Genomic DNA, 22,005 nt, shown 5'->3' with positions numbered 1-22,005 from the left:
CACAAGCGCCAAAAGCAATTACAGAAAGATCTGAAACGTGTTCTTAGAAAGAATTCAAATAAAATTTTTGTAGCTGTTAGAGTAATAAAATGTTAATGGTAGCGTCCAACGAAGGCTTTTTCAAAGTACAAAAAGCCAATTTCGAAGGCGATGCTTTTGCTTTATGCAGAGGCCGGAAGCAATCATTGACGTCATAGTTATTTTGTTTTGTATGCCATTTTTGGTTTGTAGGAAATTGTGCGGGGTAGACTCACTAGACCCTCTGAAGCTTTATCTGTACGGCGAACGATTGTTTGTTGTGCACTGTGTTTTAGAGTTTTCTCACATTACGTGTGCTGCGAAAATTGTAACATGGATGACAGTTTTACTAAGCTTTTAGCGGCATCATTACCGGTTGACGGTGTGCTTTGACCTCGTGAACTTTCGCGCACAGGCAAAGTTTCGAATGCGGCCGAAATGTTGGAAGACGTCGTGTTAGGTTCGGAGGGTATGCTTACCCACATAGCAGGGACGCCGTGCCGGCGAAAGCATCATTCATGGGCGATGCGATGTAAGTTCACTGATTTGGTAACACCAACAGCGCCTGCTTTCAGCACGTATAATAAACACGTGAGCCTATATGTGTAGGTTCGGCCTTGTCTACTGTGCAAGACGCGTGCCATCGATAACCTGTTAAGTGGCTTTCCTGCAGCACACGTTACAGTATATGATTTTCGCTATACACCATGTACTTTAATTAGAGTTCTGCATCGTTACTGCACGTTAGCGCTCATATGTATCATTACACCGCGTGCAACCGTGTGAAGCTATCTCAGTGTCTCTGCGGCTTCTTGGGTAAACTACCTTGCGCGTGTGGAGAAACATGTAATTACTATGCCATGCTACGTCCCTGAAGTTGTACACAAACGATTGAGGTCAGCGTTAAGTTGAGCCAGCAACTGTTGACCATGACACGCAGTAGAGCTGCTGCGGATCTCATGATGCGTTCGAAAGAGTTTTAATGTTTTAGTATATGTCAGCTAGGTGCAATTAGTTTGTGTGTGAGAAGATCGGTGTACGAATTTAGGAGTGCATGCACGCATCTTCGGGTGGTGAAATGCACGAAGGTACCATCTTGTTCGTTTTCCACATTTAGGAAAGAGCTTCTAAAGAAAATTGTGAGTCTAAATGCTGTTGTATATCGTGCACTGCATCTATATAGAGACAAAAGCTCTTGCTGGGAGCCTAGTTGGTGCTTGCTTGACATGAAAACGTTCAAACACACGCACAACACGCCAGATAGGAAATGAAACAAACACTTGACCTCCGGCTGTTTCATTTTTTTATATGCCTGTATTATATGTACATATATAATATATGTAATATAATAATGTATTATATGACGGTTTGTTGGCGCTCTTTGGCCAGAGTTGCCCTTGCGCCATAAAAATCTACCACTAACTATATGACGGTTTGTATATAGAGAGAGAGTTCTAATACCGAACTACTACTGTGAGCTTGCATCAAGTTGGTAGCCACTCCAATAATCTCTCTGTATGCTCAGTTGCACACTGACTTACGTCGCACTGCACTGTGTGTATAGCATGCCTGTTCCAGGCAAATCATTCTCCAGGTTCTGGTCGCTCAATTGCCAACACACATTTTGTAATACAACAATTAGAGATTCTGCTTAACTAAAGAAATTGAAGATGTTTACATGTAAATGAAACCACAACAGCACTACACTAGTCTTGCACAGCAGACTCTCGTGACCATTTAGCAGTGGCTCTGGGCTGACGTAGCAGCTGTAATTGCAATGATTACTGTAGCCTTTCAATTTCTCAATGTGTGAATGTATCTTATTAACCTCCTGCAAAAGTGTGGAAGTTGTGGAGGCTTCGCAGGTATGCTTTTCCTGGGCGATTCAAGGTCCACTTTGTTTAAAGCACAGGAGAATTGTGTGGAGTAAAGATTCATGCTGATCACCTTCTGCAGCACATTAGGCTCCATGAAAAAGTTTGGTGTGTTTGGTTGGATAGATCATGATTCAGGTGGCCTGGTAAACTTTTTCCTGCAACAGCAGTTAAAGGCTCGAAATTGAGTTAGCCTTGTCCATCCATTCTGTTACAGTTATGACGACCTTTGTCATCAGCGATGACCCACAGTGATGATTTCTGTTGTTGTCAAGCCACCTTGTCATCCCCAGCATCGCCATTGGCACAGTGTGAAGAAAAAAGAAAGTTCCCCATACTGTTCCGCGCTGGTATTTGAACCCATGCCATTGATGCCATGTGCACTTGAGAGTCTAGTGCGGTAACCACTGAGCTACCACAAAACAACAGTGCTGGGCAATTAGTGCAAGTCATTATGTTCCACAAAGATTTTGAAAGCAGTGACGGCTGTGCATGTATTTCGGAAGACAGAATGAGCAGCACTGTAGTAGACGAGGATTGCATTATGCGCATTGCATAGGAATTGTTCTTGACATAACGGCAATGTGTTTTCATGCAATTGTCCGTTGTCATGCTCACGAAAGCAGCGTCGGCGGCATGAAGGAGGCGTACATGACAATGATAACCCTCAAATATGGTACATAGCCACAAAGAGGATGCGCCGAGAACAAGGTGGTTGGTGAAAAACACTGTTGAAAGCACCGATAATGTCAATGCCAACAGCGAAAACGCAGCAACAGTCACAAACTGTTTACTCAGTAGCTCACAGGATTCGCAGCCGCCAAGTTCTCTTTATATAGCAACACTGCAAGGGTACAGAGGAAATGAAACCGCTGGAATCTCATAGGTGACACTGGGTTTTTTCGCTCGGGCCATCGGTTGCAGTGGAAGTATTGGCCTAAGAGTTGACTAATCCCCAGGCATGAACCTTGAAACGATTTACTGAGTATATAAAGCATGAAGCCTTTGAAACAACAACTGCCTCTTCACCTGCTACCTAAATATTGATTTACAATAAAACTGGATTTAAAAATTGTGTAAGGAGACGAAGTTTAAAAGTTATCTCTAATGACATGCTGCTGTCACATTGGGCATTTATAGGTGCTTGGACGTTGTCGTACTGAACAATAAAAACAAAGAAACTGACTGTTTTACTCAACACAAATGAAAATAAACATGATTGTACTAAGATTACCTGAATCAAATATATTAATATTGCTACGACCAGCTACGAGGATGACGAAGAGGCCAGTGTTGTGAAGATGACGACGATTGGAGGCTAGCGCAGGCTGTTGCTTTTTGTCCAAGTACAGCACATTCACTTGTAAATAGTATACTTGTGTATAGCTTGTCGTCTGCGTCTTCCCACGTAACAATACAGTGAAATGTAGAACCGGCTAAAAAAACATGTCTTCTGCCAAACTCCTGCGAACAAAAGGTTCCATAAAGCTATGCATTTTAACTGAATACATATAGCTGCCCTTAGACAGAGGGAGTCCGAGAGTGGTAAAGTCTGTCCATGTGCGTAATTCAAAGTAAACAACATGCAATAACTATGCCATACAAAAAGGAAGTTGCATACATCACGAAGAACAAGTCAGAAATTTAGAACTAATACATGATATTCTTTCTGTACTATCACATAATCATATTGCTTTTTAAATATTAACAGTCTAAAATGTGTTGCATTCAAGCTAGTTTAGCATTGCAATTTGATTGGCACGTGACAGTCACCCGATACAGTTAACTTTTGTCAAGTTTGTCAAGATGAAGTTATTCTAGTTGAACTCGATCATTGTCAAAAAAGTTTGACAGTGCCGATTTGACTGTTTCAGATCAGACAGCGCTGACGACATTGTCAGTGCAGTCATCATATAGTCTGTGTTCTTTTATCATCTATAATGAACCAACACACTATGTCATATGCTGCCAAGCCACCATTATTGCCAGGAAAAGCTGCTTGGCACCACAGGTGATAGAAATGAAGAGAAACAGGTTATTACAAAATGAGGTCTCTGTGGATTTCTCTTACTGAGAAACACAAGCTTTTCGTGCTGTTTGCTGTGCATAACAGTGTAGGTCAATTCAAGAAGCTGAAAGTTCTTACAGCCCTGCCTTGCTGCGGCTGAGCATTATAGTTATTCATTACCTCTGCAGAAACATCCAGAAGAAGGCTGAAAAGAGCGCTTCATTATTCTCTGCTTCACATCTCATAAACAGTTTTTGGATCTGAGGGCTTTCTTCTTTGAGCTTCACAGGCATTTTGGTAGCTTGATGTTTGCTTGATGTCCAGTTTTGCAAAAAGTTGTATTAATGTTTGGAGACAAGATGGTGGCAGTATGAATTAGGGAGCAAAGTGTTGGTTGCTGGTGCTATTCTGCTTGAGATTTAAGAGAAGAGGAAAAGAGTGTAGTTGGGGGGCAGGTCATGTAGGGCCAGCGAAGAGAAACGTAGTCAAAAACCGCAGAGAATTGTGTGTGGCGGTGAAATGAGGAAACTTGCAGACATAAAATTGAACTTGCTGATGCAGGACAGCAGTTGTTGAGATTTCTTAGATTTGCTGGGAGAAACCTGCATCCTGCAGTACACATAAGTAGCGTGAGGGTGGTAGTGATAATGTGCTTGCTCTTGTAAGCCAAGCTGATGTGCTGCGTGCCCATTTGCAGGCTGGGGGCAGCCCAACACTTCTGGCCATGTGTAGAATGGAATGGCCGCGGCTGCGCACAGACCAGTCCTCAGGTCAAGGTGACATGCTCGGCTTTTGCCGTCTTCTTCTCCATTTTAAATTTGTGTGCTTCAGAGAGGCTGAGGTACCGTTTACCCCCCCCCCCCCCCCATGTGCCCTTTTCTTTATATCAGGCAGCAAGACGAAAAACACTGCTGCAGTTCTCAATCACCACTCCTCTTTGTTCCGTGACACAAAGCACAAGAAAAGCACTGTGGCGTGTAGCTGTGGAAGTTTTAACTTTGTATTTTTCAGCCACACTTATTGTGTATATGCGATGAAGGACTGTAAGAAAAAAAAAAGATGCATTTTTACTGGATCGCTGTGCTCTCTGAATGTAATGTCAGATTTGCAGCCTAATATATTGCAACAGGCAAGGCTGATGAGAGATGCTTACTGGCCATCACGCCTTGTGTAGCAACAGAACTTTGAAGCCAATTATTTTATTGGGCCAAAGAACTACTAGGGCCTGTAATCCTCATGTCTGGCATTTGGCAGTGTTGTCAGGGCTGAATGAAGCTCTGGGTCTGTGCTTCCCAAATGAAGGCCATACCTGACTGTAATATATGCCAAGGCATTGTTCGTCTGCTTAATTACACAGACACGGAAAATCTTATGTAAAAGTTGGCCCAGCTGCCTTTTACTGTCATTTGTATGCGTGTTTTTGCATAAGCGATTGCATGAACTGGCTTTGTGCAGCAAATCCTGATGTGAGCTGTGAGGCCTGCAGTAGCTCTGGGGGATGCCCAGGGTAAGCATCTCGGAGTTAACATCACGCTTCCAATTCTACAGATCCTAGTACTAGTAGCACAAATGCTCCATGCATAGGAATGCCAGGAAAGGGGAATTGGAGGCGGTGCACTTTGAATCAACGTTTTTTCTCAGATCTAGCCAGGAAACCTTTAATCTGGTGACCAGTGACATTGATTTAGTTCCTACCGATACAGGATGTACCGTGGTGTGCAGAAAAACCTGATGCGAGCTCCTACGTGTGTTCTGCGCAGTGGAGGATCTGCATTAGCGAGCAAGCAACCATTGCGGTCAGTGCTACTGGCCTGTCGCCGCCCAGGTTGCCACGAAGATGACAGTCTCAGGTGGGTAATTTTCCTTGAAGTCATGCACTTTGGGTGATTAATGCTGCTGCCGTTGAGATTCCACAGTGTTGCTACATGTGAGCAGGGGGGCAGTCTAGTTATTCTTGAACCTGATGTTACGGATATGCAACTCGCCAAACTTTGGAGCACTTTTTAAATTTGAAAAGTGCTGATATGGTACAAATGCACCGGCATGAAAGAAGACATTGAGACAAAGTGAGCTTGCCTATCTTGCCAGTGAGTTCTTTCTAGTGCTTACTTTTCAGTCATGAATTTTTGTCATTGTTTTTCTGCACGCTATTCCACTGCAGTTCTGCTGACTCATTTTGGAGATGCAATTCACACTTGCTTCATTTTGTGCTTTTGATAACCCTATCTCAAACCGCACAAGGGATGATTTGACGATTGATTAGTAATTGTTAGCTGCCATACAGGGGGCTAGGATACACCACTATGCAGTGAAACTCTGTGTGGGCATATACAGGCGAAACCTAAGTTTCGAATATACTGCATTGCTCGTACCTTGCAGATTCACTTCCTTCTACACATCGACTATTTCACAACTGATGCTGCATGAGAAAACATTCCAGACCACTAGGACCGATATAACAGACACCATAACAATGGCAATGTCAATGGCATTTGATAGGCTGCAGTAGCGTACCCAGGATCTCTGCCAGGGGGGGGTTGACAGTTTGTTAATACCATCTAAATAGCACTAATTTCAATTTTTTCACGGGAAATTGTCAAAAAATGCGCTTTTTGTGAGTGTGCAGACGATTGCGCATCTTATATCTTAGTTGCAGTACTCAAATGCGCCAGGAAATAAAAGGGGTTAAACAAAAGACGGGGGTTAAGTCGGCCTCATGGGGGGGGTGGTTACAATCCCCGAAACCCCCCCCCCCCCCGTCGGTGCGCCACTGATAGGCTGGATCATGCAGAGTCTTGGCGTCAATTTTGATATGATGGCTTCTCCACAGTGCAGTGGGGCCTGCTTTGAACATGTGAAGGTGCGCAATGAATGGAAGCATGTACAATTCGTACAATTCCAGCTCGCATGTTTAGTGGGTAGTGCACAGCAGCAGCACACTGCAGCTCCTCTCCGCAGGCACCTCATGTGGAGGCCGCCACATATTTGGCCACTCTCGCAATATTTTTATGGCTGGCTACAGAGAATGAATCAGTGTGGGAGTTGGAGGCATTGTTAGAGCGCAGTTATGTGAATTGGCAAGGCAACGGAGGTAGAATGCGGGCGTTGCCAAGTGACCAACGGTTGGCAAGAGTTTTGAACAACTGAATCAGACGAGTTATTAGTGGGGTGGGATGCTGCCAGATTTTAGCCTAACCTGTGCTAAATAATGAGGAAATATTCATAATGAACTAATGAAAGATTCGCTAAATCCATCTAGAGGAAACTTTTGCTCAGCTAAAAGATCTTAAATGCTTAGGTTTCTATGAAAATTATGTTTTATCCGTCGGTTTTTGTCACTCATTTCAATATAACGAGTTCTGACTGTATCTCGGCAGTGATTGGCAATATCATTAAATGAATTGTGTCTGTGCAGTGCTGCCGGTACGGTGGAGGTACGGCACCTCCCCCCAGGTGTGTTGGTACAGCTTGTGCCTCAGGATGAGAACCACTTCCACCTGGAGACAGCGGACACCCAAAGCGTGCTTTCCCTCTACGTCCAGAAGGACTTCAGGTGAGTGGGACTGCTCATCATCCACGGTGTAGGCCGTGTTTCATACTAATTTCACACGACTAAACCAACCACCAGAAGTAATCTTGCCCAATGGGCATTGTGCTTTAACATATGAGGATCACTGACAATTTGATGTGCTGTTTCAAGATGCAGAACATAACAAGGAAACGGTGGCTTCTATCTTTTTGACCATGGTCAGCGTACCATTGTGAATGGTTCAAGGTCATCATCGGTTCCTGTTACGTCTGGAGTACCACAGGGGCCCGTGTTAGGACTTTTGATGTTTTGAATTTTCATTAAGGTCTTTAGTTTTTATGTTTTGAATTTTCATTAATTACATATCAAAAGGAATTACTTCAAGAATCTGGTTATATGCAGATAACATTATTGTTTACCGCAATGTCAACACTCCAGCAGATATAGAAATTCTACGGTCTGACCTAAACAAAATTTCTTAGCAGAACTGATTGTTGGGCGAGTTGGTACGAATTCATAGTGAAATCTTTTTGCGCACACAATCGACACGGACACAGTGAAGGGGGGACAGACGAGTAAAAGGGGGACACACTGTTTATACTGACGACTCTTGTTGCACATGCTCAGTGCAGATAGCTGGGGTATATATGTTCTGTATCTTTCCGAAAATAAACAGTTGTGAGTAAGGGCTCGTGTGTCCCCCCTTCACTGTGTCCGTGTCGATTGTGTGCGCAAAAAGATTTCACTATGAAAATTTCTTAATGGTGCAGTACTTGGCGCATAGGTCTAAACACAACAAAATGCAACTATATTTGTTTCTTGCGAAAAAAAATTAGATTCACCCAGTTTCCACCCCATAAACAATGTCACTTTTCCACATGTAAAGGTACCAAAGTACCGTGGTGTATATTTTATGGCATGAGCAAATCAACATAACTGCTAATAAGGCAAATAGAAGTCTTGTGTTTTTGGCCCGTACTTTTGCACACGTGCCCTTTAAGTGCAAAAAAGCTGTTCTACACAACATACGTGCATTATATTCTCGAGTACGCATGTGTGCTGTGAGACCCCTATCAATAGACCATGACCAATTCACTAGAGTGCATACAAAATTGAGCAGCAAGATATATCGTCGGTGACTACAGCCGCAAAAGTAGCATCACCACAATGAAGATTCAATTGCAGCTGCAGTCTCGAAGCCTTATTGAAGCCTTATTGCAACTGCACACTTTGGGCCATCGTAGGGGCTGTCTTAGGCTGAAGGGTTGCAGTTTGGGATGGCTGGTATTCCATAGTCTTAAGGCTAGGTTCACACTCGGTCTCGAAGCAGGCCGATGCGACCAAAACTTGAAAAAGCCCGCCCGCCTAGGCGGCAAAATGGGCAGGAAACTAGGGGCATCTTGTACGCGTTCCAAAGTGGAACGGAGGCGGACCGTTCTTTACATCACGAACTAGGCGGTCCGCAATGTTCGCGAGAACGAGAGGAAGCAAACAGCCAATGAGCGGAATAGAAGCCTGCGCCACGCTTTTAACGTCTGCTTGCGGATTGTATAATATATTTAGAAGCGTTTCTAACATGTTGAGAAATATTTGACTATTATGACTGAGTAGCAAAATGTGTAGCAAAAGGAGTGTTGCTTTTCAAAGATTCATTTTGGAATGCGGAACGACTGAAACAAATTATTGCGGTTAATGTCTTGAAATGGCGCTAGGTGGTGTCGCATTTTTGCAAAACGTTTAGCGGTGGCACTAGCCACTACCCCGTTTGAAGCAACGCTTTTATGCATGTCTCCACCACTATTGAAATTCAAACGGCGCGACTTTTGAAGCGGTTGGTTCAGTCGAGCCGTTGCGTCAGGAGACCAACGCACCTCTGGAAGCTTCCGGTGCCGAAGAATCGCAGCGTGCACAACACCTTCCTTTCTGTGGAAAGGCCACTAGCTCGCTGGCATCCAATGATACACTCTAAGAAGAAATGGAGGAAAGAGGGTAAGTGAGAGGGGATGATCTGTTACTCCCCATGCGGTTACTCCTTCGACGAGTAACAGTTTCTCTTTTCCAATGCTCCTCAAGGGAGTAACGGTCATTTTTTTCGGTGCTCCTCAAAGATGGAATAAACGAAATTAGACATTATACGCTGATAAAAGAATGACCGAGTTGAAAAAAAAAGAAAAAAAAAGTGCCTACAAGTAGGATTCAAACTTACATCCTCCAGCTCACAAGTCAGGCACTCTAACCACTTCATCATGGCGACTTGGTTGACGAGACAGGATACTGAGACAAGGTTAAACGCCTGAACGCAGGTGCGGCAATACATAAGAGACTCGGCATTTTGTGTATGGCATGCGGGGAGAGTCCAACGTTGCGCGTACATGCAACTATAAGCAACTGTTAAAAAGAAAGCTGCCCGATTATACTTAGGATGATTTAAACTGAGACATTACGTGATGTACGTGTAGCGAGCGCAAATGGGGCACGCAAGACGACAGAGAAGATCAACTTCGCTGTCACTTAGCATGCCCTACTTGAGCTACGCATCGCTTCAGTTAAGTTTGTAACCTCCTTGGAACGGAAGGAACTTAGGTACTATTGGCCAAGAAAATCTAGCAGTCCATCAATGACTTGCGCGTTTAATGTGTATCATTCACTGATGGTGTCTACATGAATTGCATGGCTCTTCGCCTTCCATCTTTTAAATTTCATGCAATTTTCTCACGAAGAGGTCAAGGGCTGCTTTGCATGTTCAATAAACAGTGCACGAACTTCGAACCATTCACGATTTACAGACAATACCATTTTTGCCGCAACATACCACAACAGGGACGAAAACAGCAGAGTGCATGGGGAGTAACTATTGCCGTTCGACCTCCCGTTGCTCTTTCAGACCAGGGACTAAACACTTACTCTCCAAAATTTGCACACGGCACGCACACTCCTGCAGTTAGTCTCCTGAGGGACAAAAGCGCCCTTTTTAGGACTAACTGTCCAGTTACTCCCGTTTTTCCCGGCATACTTTAGAGTGCAGGGTCAAGCTCGTCGCACAAGCTATGCACTGTTCATTTGGACATACGAAAATGCTGCCGGAACTAGTTAGGGATGGAGGTTCGTGGATGGTGGTTGTGGTCCGAGATGGTGCCCCTCAATAGCCTGAGTGCACGGTGGCAACACGAAGGAAGAACCAGCGTCTAGTGGGGGCACAACGTTTATTCCGCAGCAAAGCGTCCGGCCGGGCTCCGCCCAGATAACTCTCCCTCTCTCATGCCGAGCGCCCGTTTTTAAAGGCTCGGTCGTGCTCGGTCAAACAACCCAACAAAAATGTGTACATTCTTTTGACTGTCTTGCTTTTACTCGCCCCTACGAGAGCAACACTCAATTCGTCAAACCCCACAAGCGTCTTTCCGTCACTCGCTACCGGTTAATGGCCATCCTTCATGCCCGCTTGAGCAAACAGTAACCGGTTGGCGGCCCTCTGGCAGCAACATGGGTTGAAAAAGCCGTATCCAGCTGAATTCCCTTTCTTCATAAATTAAGAAGCCGCCGCCACGGCTCATTTCCACGAAACACACTTTCCACGCGTGCTTTGCCATTTCTCTGCCCACTGGCTTAGGGGGCGCTGCGGCTTTCAACGTAATTTCCATGACAGCCCCCGTGAGCCCCCGTGCGCATTCCTGATGCTCGGCTACACTGCAGCGGCATCCAGTACGCAGACAGCTAAGAAAAGCATGACGAACCGTAGCAAACGACCCAAGCTATATGCACTCACTGACTGAACTCTCCTTCAGTCAACTCTTCAAATGCATCATCTACCTCGGGTCGTCGTCTCTGCGCATCTGCAGCAGCCGCACAGGCGACACGAAAAGGCACGGCAGAGAAAGCAAACGCCATTTTCTCCAATCCAACTGTTGGGAGCACACCACCATGGTTGGGAGTGCCGAATTGGATTGAACCGGATACGAAAGAGGCTAATAATCCCAAGCGCTTACGTTTTAATCCAATCCAAGCCGTCTGGTAGCCATTCTAATCCGTTCTATCGGACCGGATGGACTTGGCATCCGTTCCGTTGCGTTCGTCCGATAGCAGACAACGCGGATTGATTGACAGCAGCAAGACGTCGCGGATCATGTCACAATTAACGTCATGGCATTCGTCACGGCTTACATTGACCAATCCTGTGCGGCTCGGTGGAACGGACCACCTTCATTCTATTTTGGAACGCAGACAAGATCGCACCCCAGGCAGCGAGCCTGATCTGTCTCAGACCGATTTTTTCACCACGGTGACCGGAAGCTGCACTAGCATGTAAACATCCTATCGTAAAATTGAACCTGGCACCAAAAGTGTCGGCTGTGATGCTGATCGACGTGATCTAGAACCACCCCTGCTCTATGACAAGAGTCACCGGCTTTACAAGGACACGCCTGTCAACAATGCTTACTCGCGATAGTATTCAATGTCACGGGACCGGAGGTGTGGCAACAAAGCATTGAAGTTACCCAACTTCTCCCGTGTTTACAGAGCCTGGCAAACCCACCACCGCCGCTTCCGAGGTGTCCGCTTCTGTTGTTCATTGTCCATTTCTAGGAAACAACTAGCTAGAAATATCAAAATTATTTCTTCTTCCTCTTCCATGGCAGATGAAAGTTGCATACGACACGCGAAGTTGTGCGAAGTGATCACTTTTCATGACGGATAGGTCAGTAATTAAATGAACATACTGCTTGAAATGGTTCAATGAAGAGCACCACCATGCAGACAAACGTACGCAGACTAGATGGATGTGAGTGAAACTGGCAGTGGTAGCCGCAGCGGTGGCAAAACAAATGTGAACATCTTGGACATGCGCTCGAAAGGTTTTCAGCCCGCTTTGGCCTTTCCGCCTACTTGCCGCATCCCAAGTGTGAATGTAGCCTATGTTTAGCGCAAAAACAACGGACACGTGAAAGACGACAGGACAAGGCGCTACTCTCAACTGACATCATTTTATTGTATCCCTCCTTTATATAGAGCAGAAACAAGAAGAACATGCGCAGTGAGCACCATGCGCGGCAACAAGTAATTATGGATTCGCAACAACTAGCCCGCCAACGCATTGTACTGAATGTAGCCTAATATGAGTAAAAGCACAAATGAAGACATAACGACATGTAACATGGACAAGTGCTTTGTCCTGGACAAGCATGGGCAAGCATGGACAAGCGCTCAAGCTGAAAATTTTTCATAATATATTTTATGGGCACACTGGCATAGACAAAACAAACTACACGCTTCCACCGCAGTACATTTCATGTCGCAACCGAGATTTAAAGGTTCGAGAGATAGCTGCTAGAAATAATTTGATTAGAAATTATTTTTTCTAAGAACATCATCTCAATGGCACCAGCTGCCTGAAGCCGTTGTAAGCATAGAATCAAATTCTCAGTTTTACATGCGTTTTCAACGCATGCAAGTGCTTTCGTTTTACGTGATTGTTCTTGCCTTTTGTCTGTATAGTCACAGTAAATTTTTGAGGCCTTCATGGCTTTGAAAGCCTTGATTGCTTGGTGTGTAACTGTCTGTTGTGTTACGTTGCAAATTTGTAAAATGTCTCATTACCCGATTGTTCTCACCTTTTGTTAGTAAGGCCATGATGCATCTTGATGTCATGAGCGATTTGCTTCGTATTACCGTATAGACTATAGCTTTGCGCGAATCACTGCAGCACGAAATGCCAATGCGCGCTGAGCTGGCGGGGCCCGAGAAGCACATTGTCATTTTTTCAGCTTTGGCAACCTTACATTTGCGCTCCTCAAATTCGGCATGGGAGCAGCTTCTCTGGGCAGGGCATTTTGATGGGAAGTTTTTACGTGCCCACTTGGCACAAATCATTGCCACACCGACACGCGTTGATCTGGTGGGGCCCGAGCGACCTGAAACTCCCGTTGTCGTTTTCCTGTTGCGTAGTTTTTTAAAACGGCGACAGGAAACCATAGCAAAAACGAGAGTTCGTGGGTGACACCGGAATATGTTGCCTATGATGCCGCCAGAGAAAAACATGACACTCACTTCGCACTGCCTGCAGCAGGGAATGGTAGCATGTTTGGGTTATTACCTATTAAAAGTGTGCAGTACGCTTCCAACAGCACTATGACCCATGCACTCTGCAACAGATAGGCGAAGATGCTTATCACAATAGAGCTGTGAATGTGGCTTGTAATAACCCGAGAGGCGATTTGCTGATATCGGAATAGGAAACTGAGTGCGCGCCGGCGTTTCACGCGAGATGGGTGGGTGAGTATATTGCGGGGAAGCTGCTTCAGCGGGTGGCTACTGTTTTCGACCGTACGTGCTGTTTCTTTGTACATAAAATTTAGCAGCTGGAAAACGTATCATACGACCACAGTTTAGCGATGTACTGACAGTAACATTGGTGCTGGAAGATTGTGTTTTCCAGGTTTGGTGTGTGTGATTTTTATTCCAAATGTACTTTTTCTAGCCCCTTGTGAGTTATCTTTCATATGCCTCTTTTAATTGGTTTGAATGAATGTATACATATTTGTGGACAGCTTTGTACTTCTTTGTTTTAAGCAAATCAGTTTTGTGGAAGCCTGCAAGGTGCAAAATAGTTAAATGAAAGGGAAAGATTGACTATGGCATGAAGTTACCAAGGAAACCCAACACGAATTTCTCTGAAAGAAAGCTTCACAGTTTAAGAAGCATTCGTCCTGGTGAAGGGATCAATCCTTGGACCTTTCCAGGGCGGTTTGCTCTGCCCATCTTTTTCTTCCGTCAAACCTCCTCCACCTTGTTAATTTAACTGATTTGACATATTCAGTCTCCCAGAGCTATGAGTTGTCAATTAATACGCCCTCACTCTGCAACCTGCTAACAGTTCGGTTCACTCACATGATAGAGCAACATAAAGGAATTGGTCCTGGGTTAAATTCTCAGACCGGGACAAATCTCTTTTCTCACCTAACTACAGTTGCTTTGCAATTAAAACCAAATCAAATACAAATTGAATAGTGCCAGAAGTGAATTGAATTGAGTATTGAATATTTTTTGAATATTTTTAAAATAATGAACAGGCCATTCTCACCAATAATACAATACGATGTTTGCATCTTAGTAATATTCACAATGTTAGCAATCTTCTGTCATTACGTTGCATGCTTTGAAGTGATGTTTATTATAACCACAAAAGGAGTGTTAGGAAATAATGAGGAGCGTGTTTGCATACACAGGGAATTTCAGAGAGAGCAAATTATTATAGTTTAGCAGGTCACATCCATGAGTAGCGACATAGCCTGCTTGACTGCGTAACTGGCTGCAGGGATAAAATTGATTGCATAATTTTGCTTCAATTTCATATTCGATCAAACTTAACAATCTGAAATGCTATTCGAAAAATGTGAGCAAAATATTCGTGTTTACGAAAAGCGTCTGTTCGATTCGAAGACTAAATCGAATAGAACTATATTTGATTTATTATGCAAAAGTTCTGAATATTCGCACACCCCTAATTCTTTCTGAGAAACCCATATCGGGTTTCCTCTGAAGCTTTGTGATACTCTGAGGGGGATGACACTGTTTCTGTGAAGCAATATGCTGTGCACCCATGTTGCAGGTACTTCCTGCAGCACCCGTATGCACGGCTGTTTGTGTCGTACTTTGTGGTGTTCTGCAACTTCCTGGTGTTTGCGGAGGACCCCATCTCGCACAGCCGAACCGAGAGCGAGATTCCCGTGTTCGGCAATGTCTTCTCATTTGTCTGCACCAAGTACCCGCCCGAGTGGGGATGGCGGTGCGCCAAGGTGCTCCTCTGGCTCCTAGCCCTGTTCTGCGGCCTCGTCTGTGGCAAATACTTCATCCACCATTTTCTGCTTCGTGAGTGGACAACCGTTGTTTGCCTGTCATTCATCATCATTATCATCACCATTTATCTTCCCCTTAAAGATCGCCAAAGGGCATTACGTAAGGGGGAGGGGGACAAAGCACTTACAATGCGTGACACAACAGCAAAAAATTATGTGAATGTAAAAACAATAGCACAAAAACCTCTGCAAAGATAAGACATAGTCAAGGATACCATGGCATTGACAATTATCGTTATAAGAACCCCCCACACAGACACAAACACCCACCCTCAAAAAAAAGAAACTGCATAAAAACAAGACGCAAACCCAGGACCAGGCTTGACACAAAACAATTATGGAACGAAACAAGCTGTAATCATGTCTTTGAATTTTGTGGGGATTCGCTCGTTGACAGTAGACTGAGGCAGTCAATTCCATTCATAAATAGTGTTTGGCGGAAAGGATTGGGCAAAGGATTTAGGTGAGCCGTGTAGTCACTGTAAACTATGGGAATTAAGAAAATAGTTGGAAGTACAATTTGGAGGAAATAGGAGTGCACCATGAACATACAGATATAGTTTATGGAGGAACATTACAGAGGAACAGTGCTGTTATAGTGGGTAGCAATGTGCATGACGCAAGTGTGATATATTTTGCCGCCTTTCAATGAGCATTAAGAATTAGGAGGCAGGTCGCATATTTAAAGGGCTACTCCGGCGATTTTTCTATGTCAACGGATGTCGATGAAATTCGCTGGGTAAGTTCCTCTTAACACTTCCGTCATGTCCTAAAAAAAGCAGGCTTGAGAGTTGCACAGATTTTTTGCAATCCAATTTAATTAATTGCCTCGAACACCCTACCTTACCTCCTCCTCAGTTACAGGCCACATTGTGCATGACGTCTGGAGTGTACAACAACCCATGATGCCAATGAAGACCTGTTTCTAAATTTATTTGTCGTTTAGTTACTCTAAGGAACCCATTGGTTGTGGGTGGGGGAAGAAGTAGCCTGTGAAAGCAAGGCTCTCAAGAACTTCTGACTGCTGTTCGATTTCAGGGTCATAACCGTAAACACTTGTTTCATCACTGATTATGACAGATGAAGCTTGGGTCATCTCTGACTTGTTGCTTGAGTTCTGTACAGACAGAAACACGGCGGTGCTTCTGTTTGTCGCTGAGCAGTCCTGGCACAAGTCTGGCAGAAATACATCTCGTGTTCAAAACGTCTCACAAAATTCACTGAACCGTGCCTATGACTCTTCTACAATATTGACACGTGTACTTGTTTATCCTTTTTTTCGGGGGACCAATTTCACCCTCTAACTTAATGTTATCGCTCAGCACAAGATGTGCCTGCATGATTTGGAACTTACTCAAATATTTTCATTAATTCTGTCTATTGGCTATGTTCCTTGTGAAATCACATTGTATGCGCGATGGAAATAGTGTTGTAGAGTAGAACCTCGTTCATACGTATTGGAAAAAAAAGAAAGCTAGAAAAAACATATTAACTGAGAAAACATACAATCGGAAGTTCGATCAACGGAAGTTCACCACTCAGCAATAAAGTGAGAGAAAAAAAAAAGAAGGCAGGGCCCGTGACATATCTGTCGCGCGATTCTCCAACTCCAGTATGGAAGAACACGGGGAAGAAATTTCGCTTGTGGAGGCTAGACGGGAAAAGTGGAGGGAGTGTCTATGTTGTCACTAAAAAAATTACTGTAGTTTACATGTACGTAATTCGAAGCGTTGCATGAATCGTTGCAACCCGAGATGCCAGAGCACGTAGGGCTGGAGTGGCCCTAGATGCGCATTTTCGTTTTTATGGCTTCAGCAAGCTTAATGCTTGCACTCCTAGAATTCGACCTTGTTGCGGGCGTGCGTCGAGCAGAGATGCACATTGTTGTTTTCCTAATGTGCAGTGTTTTAAGGCTGTGACGGGAAATATAAATTAAATGAAGCTTAGGGCCAGCACCTGAATTACAAGGTCCCCTCACCAGGTCTGGCCACATTGAGCTGACAAGCGCAGTGCACACAATGCGCACCAGCGATCGCGTCAGCTAAATAGTACATTCCTATGTGCCGCGGAAACAGCTTAAATTTCAAACGAAACGCCGTTTTCCCTCCTCCTCGCGTGCGTCGCACTTCCAGCCGGAGATTTGACGTCTATAGTGCAAGTGCGCCTACGTACATGGCAGTGCTGTGAGGTCGCTTATGGTGACATGGGATTTCAAGAATTATTCGAGGCAACATCAGTTATTTGTTTAATCAGTGGCTTCCATAGATGAATTAATATTTAGAGAAATAATAGAGCATACAAACCGAATGGCTGCGTGTTTTTGTTTTACAGTTAAACCTGGATATAACGAAATTGACAAATTCCCGAAAAACTTCATTATAAAGAGGATTTCGTTATGTGCAGGTTCGGCCCGAAAATTCGAAAAAGAAACGCTTACCGTATTTACTCGGTTCTAACGTGCCCTCGATTGTAACGCGCGCCCGTTTTCCGTTTTCGTTGAAGCACTCATCCTTGGAATGTCACACCAGGTACTGGATGCATGGACGCGAGTCGTTTCGCACAAGCGCGAGGCATCGGAAACGAAGAACCAGCGTCACGATGGCGTTGTAGCGTCGTATAGTGTTACAGTAGAACCCTGCTGTTACGTTCCCGGGTGCTGCGTTTTCCCGGCTGTTACGTCATTTTCGGCCGGTCCGTTTACGTCGTTTTCGGCAAAGCTCCCATAGAACCCAATGCATTGGTAACCCCGCTGTTGCGTCGCAACTGTGGGACCGTTACCGCATCATACGTTGTGAACTCCCACCCCACGCCGGCCCGAGCGGCCATTTTGACTTTTCATGTCGCTTGGCTTGGTGGCTTGACGATGGCATTGGCCGCCCAAAGTGCCGGGGGCGACAACTATGAGGTATTTTTGGTTTCCGCCAGCAAAAGTATGGCCCTTGAGATCCGTATTTGATATCAAAAGATGGTGTCTATGACGTGTTGTGGCCCTAAAATTGTTTTTGGCTCATAGATGTTCCGTATAAAGTCCAAGGGCGATAATGCAGTCGCCACGTGCCGTATTCTGTATGTGCGAGTGAAAACGTGCGAGAGGAGCCGACGACCGCGTCTAAATCTCGCACGCGCAAGAAAGAAAAGCAGGGAGGAAGCGTGCCTTCTTCCGTTGCTCTCGAGGCACCGGCGAGGGAACAAGGGGGGAGGGATAACGGGCGGCGTTGTACTGTACTGTGGCATCAGCTGGGTACTGCGCGGCGCGCGCGGGCCGTATCTTGAAAGCGATCTGCGTTAGGGTAGAGTCTAGGCAGTGTAGGTGCGTCGGCGGCTCATAGCTTTGTGTGTGCTGTGTGTTCTCGGTGCTCGGTTTGCGCTTCAAGACAACAGCACGAAGGTCACTTCGCTCGCTTCTGCAACGGCGCTTCCACACGCCGCCAGTGTTTGACAGCGCGTGTCCGCGCTCATCGAGTATGATGTGTCACAGCGTCTTCCAGTGCGTCGGCAACATCAACTGGAAAAGGTGAGTGCCGGTTGGTGGGCTAGGCCATCTGCATGCAAGCAGCAGGATCAGGTTTGAATGAAGGGAGGGGGACAGGTCACGCCCGCGGCGGCAAGATCGCCGGGTCGAGGGATGCAGGCCCGCCTCGCACACGTGCACTCGCTTCGCATTCAGTCGTGGCGGAAAAGGTGCTTCCGGTTGCTGCTCGCGCAAAAATGACAAAATTTGGGGCGAAATCTCTAGGTTGTCGGCGGGGAAAATTCGTTATTTCGAGGGTGTCTCCCGCTGCCACTTCGTTACGTAGAGGTCTCAAATACATGTGCTTCTATGGAGTAACGGCGGGGAATAGAAAAACTTCATTATATCCCGGAATTCGTTATATGAAGGTTCATTATAAGCAGGTTTAACTGTACTTTGTACTGTAGCAAAAGAGATGTACTTCCATTTCGTCTGCTTGTTCCCATGTCATGCAGTCGCGTGGACAGAGAGCGAAACTATATCATTTTCTGCCATGTTCCAGCGCACGATCATGCTCTGTTATCCGCTTGCGTCTGCCTCAGGGTTCGGGTAGCACTGACTTATACCGCTAGTCAGGTGTTCTCGTGCGCAGCGCGCAAAATCGTGCACTGCGCGAAACAAAACAAGCACAACAGCTCGTGCCTGAAATGAAGTTCGCCACTCAGCAATAAAGCGAGAGAAAAAAACAAAAGAAGAAGGCAGGGCCCGTGACATATCTGTCGCGCGATTCTCCGGCTCCGGTATGGAAGAACGCGGGGAAGAAATTTCGCTTGTGGAGGCTAGACGGAAAAAGTGGAGAAAGTGTCTTATGTTGGCGGTGACCCTCTTCTCCTGAAATCATGGATTAGCGGCACTTCAAATATTTCTATCGCTGCTGTTAACGAACTAATTTGAAAAATTCTTGCAGTAGAACTGTCTTAGAGGGCACGTAACAACTTCCAGCATATAACCAAAATTTGCTATGTGGCTTGGTGAGGGGCCCTTTAAAAGCGTGCAGTACACTTCGAACGAGACTACGGTCCACTTGCTGGGAACAGATAAGTGAAGATGCTTATCGCAGTAGGGTTGGTGGCAATAGCTGTGAATGCAGAGTGCAACGACTCGAAAGGAGATTTGCTGGCACCGGAATGAGAAACTTAGCACCAACATTTTCACATGAGATGGGTGGGCGAGTATTGCGGGGAAAAGGCAGTTGGGGGTGGCTACTGTTCTCGATTGTGGGCGCCTCGTGCATTTTCGTGTTTACATGGGATCTAGCAGCCGGAAAAGGTCAGGGTTTGCACAGCCCCTTGAAATCCTTGAATATCCTTGATATTGACAGTATAAGTTCAAGGGCCCTTGAAACTAATTGAATACCCGTGAGCTCCTTGTAATCCTTGAAAATCCCGTGGGATTTGTTCCGCTAGAGGAAATTAACGACGTACCTCCGCGAGTCACGCTGATTTTTAAGGCCCTTCCGCTTACGAATGCCCATGAAAACAAGCTGTGTTGACTAAAGGGCAACACCAGGAAATTTCGGTTTTAAATTTCGCAGCCCCTACGTCATCTGGCAACTAATATGCATTGAAAATCCAATCCAATGCGAGGCATATCGCTCGCTCTGCTTGCGTATAGTGTCTAGAATATACTCTAGTGTGCCGTCCACTGAGCGTCTCCAACGCGGGACGGTGGCGCGGGCAGTAATGCCTGCCGCCGCGGGCCACCAGACGGCGATGCCTGTCAGCACCATGCTAAACCCTGCGGTGTTCGACTCGCGTTCGTTTGCGACGCTTTGATTGCTACGCGTCGATTGCAATGCGTAGTTCATTTCTCGCCTTGTTGCCGCTTTCGTTGCAGTCTTCTTGTGAGTGGGTGTTTTGCATCTATGTGTGCACTCGCCTGTTTAAAGAAACTTTGAACAGGTCGCGAAACCGCGATTTCCCAGACAGACGCGAAAAGAAACGGCTCATCTCATTACCCAGCGCGTCCGCAGACCCCGAACGTATCGCGGATTGGGACAAGAACATGAGAGGCAGATCGCCGGGCAAATTGGGAGACTCGCGTCGTGTCTCGCCTGAAGTCCGCTCATGTCTCAACATGGTCCGGCACAGTCTCGAAGTGCAGCGCACCAAGCAGCCGGCAGCAGCAATCATCACAATCGGTGCTACCGCGACACCCGCTTTCGGCACACTAGTAAGTGTCTTTTAGGTACTATAGTCGGGCCGTTTGTCGGCCACGTGCGCGTAATTTCAGCGAAGTTCGCGTTTGCGTTGTGTGTTTACTTTGACAAGATGCCAGGCGGGAAGTGCAAGTTTCAGCCTGCGTGGCTGCAACATACGGACTATCGTCACTGGGTGAGACCGGAACCAAGCGATCCTTATCGAGCAATGTGCGCATTATGTCAGAAGACGGTCGACATTGCAACGATGGGGGAATCTGCCTTGAAGAGCCACCAGAAAGGCGCGAAGCACCGATCCAAAGCTGCAGAAGGTGAGGGCTGCTCATCCGTCACAAGTTTCATGCAAGCGGCAAATGTGTCGTCTGAGGCTGCTTGTCAGCGTGAAAGCACGGCAACTTCCTCTCGGGCTGCGACACTTGACGAAGACTGCAGAAAGCATGATTCCGTGATCGAAGCCGAGATTTTGTGGACGATGAAAGTTGTGTCGTCACGCTACTCCTACAGCTCCAGTGGATCCATTTCCCAGCTATTCCAAAAGATGTTTCCGGATAGCGAGGTCGCTAAAAGCTTCACTTGCTCTGAGAAAAAGTGCGCGTACGTCGCGTGCCACAATCTGCGCCCATTTTTCACTTCGCAAGTACAACAAATGATATTGAAGTCTGACAATTTTGTTGTGCTTTTTGACAAAACCTTGAATGAATACCTGCAAAGAAAACAACTTGATGTTCACATCAGATTGTGGAATAACTGTGAGGTGACAACCAGATATCTGACTTCGACATTCATGGGTCACAGCACAGCGGACGACCTTATGCAGAAGTTGACGGAAACACTCGCGTCCTTTCCCCTGAGCAGGATTGTGCAGCTCTCGATGGACGGCCCGAATGTCAACTGGAGTCTTTTCAACAAGTTGCAGCAGCACATGAAGAATGACTTTCAAGTTCAGTGCTTGGATAATGGTTCATGTGGCTTGCACACAGTGCATAATGCTTACAAAGCAGGAATGCATGCGACAAGCTGGCCAGTTGACACCTTTCTGTCGAGCTTATTCTCACTC

At 45.7% G+C, this 22,005-nt stretch overlaps 1 protein-coding gene across 2 annotated transcripts in view; it reads left to right on the top strand.

The window, feature by feature from the left end:
• Positions 1–209: 209 nt before the first annotated feature.
• Positions 210–22,005, top strand: part of LOC119450937 (transmembrane protein 117) — a 91,246-nt gene continuing 69,450 nt past the window's right edge. The window contains exons 1-6 of one of the 2 annotated variants that reach the window (XM_037714401.2): positions 210–550; positions 4,598–4,676; positions 5,356–5,407; positions 5,604–5,750; positions 7,316–7,453; positions 15,033–15,292. In XM_037714401.2, coding sequence (XP_037570329.1) covers positions 4,625–4,676; positions 5,356–5,407; positions 5,604–5,750; positions 7,316–7,453; positions 15,033–15,292 — 649 coding nt within the window. In that variant the 5' untranslated portion in view covers positions 210–550; positions 4,598–4,624. The remainder of the gene's footprint in view (positions 551–4,597; positions 4,677–5,355; positions 5,408–5,603; positions 5,751–7,315; positions 7,454–15,032; positions 15,293–22,005) is intronic. The other variant, XM_037714402.2, reaches the window with a different exon arrangement.

This window comes from Dermacentor silvarum, chromosome 4, assembly GCF_013339745.2.
Source record: "Dermacentor silvarum isolate Dsil-2018 chromosome 4, BIME_Dsil_1.4, whole genome shotgun sequence".
Taxonomy (NCBI): Eukaryota; Metazoa; Arthropoda; class Arachnida; order Ixodida; family Ixodidae; genus Dermacentor; species Dermacentor silvarum.
Note: the sequence above shows the minus strand (reverse complement) of the source record. Positions and strands in the feature narration are given on the sequence as shown.